Source organism: Pelmatolapia mariae, linkage group LG15 (assembly GCF_036321145.2).
Source record: "Pelmatolapia mariae isolate MD_Pm_ZW linkage group LG15, Pm_UMD_F_2, whole genome shotgun sequence".
NCBI lineage: Eukaryota > Metazoa > Chordata > Actinopteri > Cichliformes > Cichlidae > Pelmatolapia > Pelmatolapia mariae.
The window spans coordinates 24,514,379-24,517,656 of record NC_086240.1 but is presented as its reverse complement, the minus strand read 5'-3'; the positions used below and the strand labels follow the sequence as shown (position 1 = coordinate 24,517,656).

At 40.7% G+C, this 3,278-nt stretch overlaps 1 protein-coding gene across 1 annotated transcript in view; it reads left to right on the top strand.

Moving 5' to 3' along the window:
* LOC134643388 (cytochrome P450 2K1-like) overlaps positions 1-2,548 on the top strand; it is a 3,498-nt gene extending 950 nt beyond the window's left edge. The window contains exons 4-9 of the mRNA XM_063495728.1: positions 1-71; positions 170-349; positions 532-673; positions 1,732-1,916; positions 2,139-2,280; positions 2,361-2,548. The exon at positions 1-71 is cut by the window's left edge and continues 90 nt beyond it. Coding sequence (XP_063351798.1) covers positions 1-71; positions 170-349; positions 532-673; positions 1,732-1,916; positions 2,139-2,280; positions 2,361-2,548 — 908 coding nt within the window. The remainder of the gene's footprint in view (positions 72-169; positions 350-531; positions 674-1,731; positions 1,917-2,138; positions 2,281-2,360) is intronic.
* Positions 2,549-3,278: the final 730 nt, after the last annotated feature.

Genomic DNA, 3,278 nt, shown 5'->3' with positions numbered 1-3,278 from the left:
ATCCAGAGTTTACATCTCTGGTAGATCAAATGAGCAGAGGTGCTAAACTTTTGGGTTCTCCTTCAGTACAGGTAATTTATACAGTTACTTTCGTAAGTACATAAAGCATCAGTTGTTGCAAATAACAAAATATTATTCTAGGTACTGATGGTTATATAATTTTTGACAGATGTACAACATGTTTCCAGCGCTCTTCAAGTGGATTGGTGCCAGGAAGGAACTGCTCGAAATGTCTGCTATCAATAACAATCAAAACAGAGCCTTCTTCAGTCGTTTAAAAGAGACTCTGAACCCACAGATGTGCAGAGGCTTTGTGGATGCCTTTCTGGTCCGCAAGCAAACTCTGGAGGTTGGCATCTCTATCACTTGTCAAGTTTGTAGTCTGAAATTATTAACTGAAGCTCAGGGTGAAGCTGTGCACATTCCTGCTTAACAAAACAAATATGCTGTGTCCCAGTGAGAATAAAGTACACCCTGTGTCAGTTTTAAGAGAATTAGATTTACTGGCATTTTATTGTTGCATGTCTGCAGGAATCTGGGATTACCAACAGTCACTTCCATGATGATAACCTTTTGATGACAGTAATGAACCTGTTTGCTGCTGGCACTGAGACAACATCAACTACACTGAGATGGGGACTTCTGCTTATGGCCAAGTATCCAAAGATTCAGGGTGAGGAGCCTAAATAATAACTTTAATGTGCTAATGAAATCAAATCACTGTCACAAAAACAAAATCAAATAAATAATGTCACCTTCATTTATAGCCGCGTGAAAAATAAAGTTTTCAAAGTACTCTATTTTTAGTCCTGTGAAACACAGATTATTCCCTTCATGGGATTTAGGAGTAGCAGCCAATCAATAAGGTGCTAATCAAATGCTCGATTAATTGATCATTAGCAAGTGTGAGCACCTGAATGAAGACAGATTTTTTTATAGTTTGTTAGACTGAAGCCTTCAGGTGTGTACTGGGAAGTCCCAGTAAATGCATCCCAAATTCAAAACCAGTTTATTCTAGTACAATTCTGCAGTTCTACAATTAGAAAAAGTCAGAAAAGGTATGGCTTGTTTAAAATAGTTGCCAAAAGAAAGCACAGACTTCTGAGACAACATCCTGTTGACTGATGAGACAAAACTAGAAATGTTTTGTCATAATGCAAAGTACCACATCAAGCACAAATCCAACACAGTATGTCAGCACAAACACCTCAGACAAACTCACACACAGTGCTAAAGGAGTGATGATTTGCAGTTGATTTTTCCAGTCACAGGACTTGGGTACCTTGGGTTACTCCTCTGTAATGATCATAAGTATTTTATAGCAAATGTCAGAGGATCTGTCCCAGATTGGCCTAAACTGGGCTCTCCAAAGAGAGAGCAAATCTCCAGAATGGCTGAAAAAGAAAACAATCAAGGTGCTGCAATGGCCCAGTCAAAGTCCAGACCTAAACTCCAATGAAATGCCGTGACAAGACATTAAGAGAGCCATGCCTGACTGAATGTCTGCAAACCTCAATGAACTAAAGCAGCACTGTAAAGAAAAGTGGGCCAAAATTTATCTATACCAATGTGAGAGACTGATAAAGTCATATAAAAAGAACTATTACTTCAAATGGCATGCACCTAATTTTTTACAAGATTGCATAGATTTCTGTGAAAACACTGTAAAGTGGAGTGTTTGAGTGATTCTAATAGGGATGAAATTCAATTATTGTTATTTTTATACTCCAGATGAGGTCCAGGAGGAGCTGAGGAGGGTCATAGGAGACCGACAGGTGCAGATTGCAGACAGGAAAAGCCTGCCCTTCACTGACGCCGTCATCCATGAGACACAGAGACTGATCAGCATTGTTCCCACTGGAATCCCTCACAAAACCACCGAAGACATCATGTTTCAGGGTCACTCTATCAAGAAGGTAAGACTGCATAACACACCTACCGCTTTTAAAAAACCTGGCCTGCACTAAGCCATCAAGTGCAACAAAATATAACTGCATTGTGGATTGTTTTTTTATGATAATTATGTGTAAAGGGTCATGGTTTGGTAGTGCAGGTAGGAAAACATAAATGCAGATAAAATACATGTAAATACAAGGTGGGGACAGGTTTTAGCAGCCTGTGTATTGTAATTTGTGCATGGAACCACGGTGTTTCCTCTCTTGACATCTGTCCTGCACAATCCCAACGAGTGGGAGAGACCACACAGCTTTTATCCTGCTCACTTCCTGGACAAAGAGAAAAAGTTTGTCAAGCGAGATGCCGTCATTCCATTTTCTGCAGGTTTGTGAGCTCAGCCATCACTGTTTAGGTTACATCTGCTGACAGGACAGCTGAAGTTATTCTTTGATGGTCTATTACAGGTCGCAGGGTTCGCCTTGGAGAGAGTCTGGCCAGGATGGAGCTCTTCCTCTTCTTCACCACCCTCCTTCAGCATTTTTGTTTCACCCCTGCACCTGGAGTTTCAGAGGATGAATTAGATCTGACTCCAGCTGTGGGTTTTACTCTCAGCCCTTTGCCTCATAAACTGCGAGCTATTTCCCGTATGTAAGGAAAATGCATTTAAAAGCTGTACCAGTCTTCTCTGAATCACGTTATTTTTTCATGACATGCGATTGTAATAAATCCTAGAAACTGTAGAAAAAATGGATTAGGTAAAGGCTTCTTTGCAATGTTTATAGTTTTCAAAGCCAGAGCTGACCTCTGGGCGATAGGTTTGACATCAATCCTTTAAATTTAAGTTTTTTGTACAACCCAATCACATGAATCTAAGTGAGCATTTTCTCCTGGAAATGGAGTCTCCAATTAGTTTTTTTGTAAGTTGGTTGATTGTTTTGCTCAACATGTTCACTGTAACTTAAAAATGTTGCACGAGCACGTTTATCGCTGTCTTGCTCATGAAGACTTAATATTTTCTTCATTTTCTCCATAATAATGTTCAATTATTAAAATGAATACACCCCACACTCCCGTGGTGCCACCTCCACGGGACAAGACTCAGCAGTCCATCTGCATCTAAAGGACAAAGGTCACTCTTTCAAGGATGCCAATGTTCACATTTTGGACAGAGAGGACAGATGGTTTGAAAGAGGAGTGAAAGAAGCCATTTATGTCCACTGTGAGCGACCATCTTTGAACAGAGGCGGTGGTTTACGACACCAACTGTCTGCCATCTATAATCCAGTTTTGAGATCCCTTCCCACACGCCTTAACGCCCACTCACACCCTGGGCCATCTGACCTCAGGAAATCACATGATAGGGTGGGGCCAGGTTTCACAAT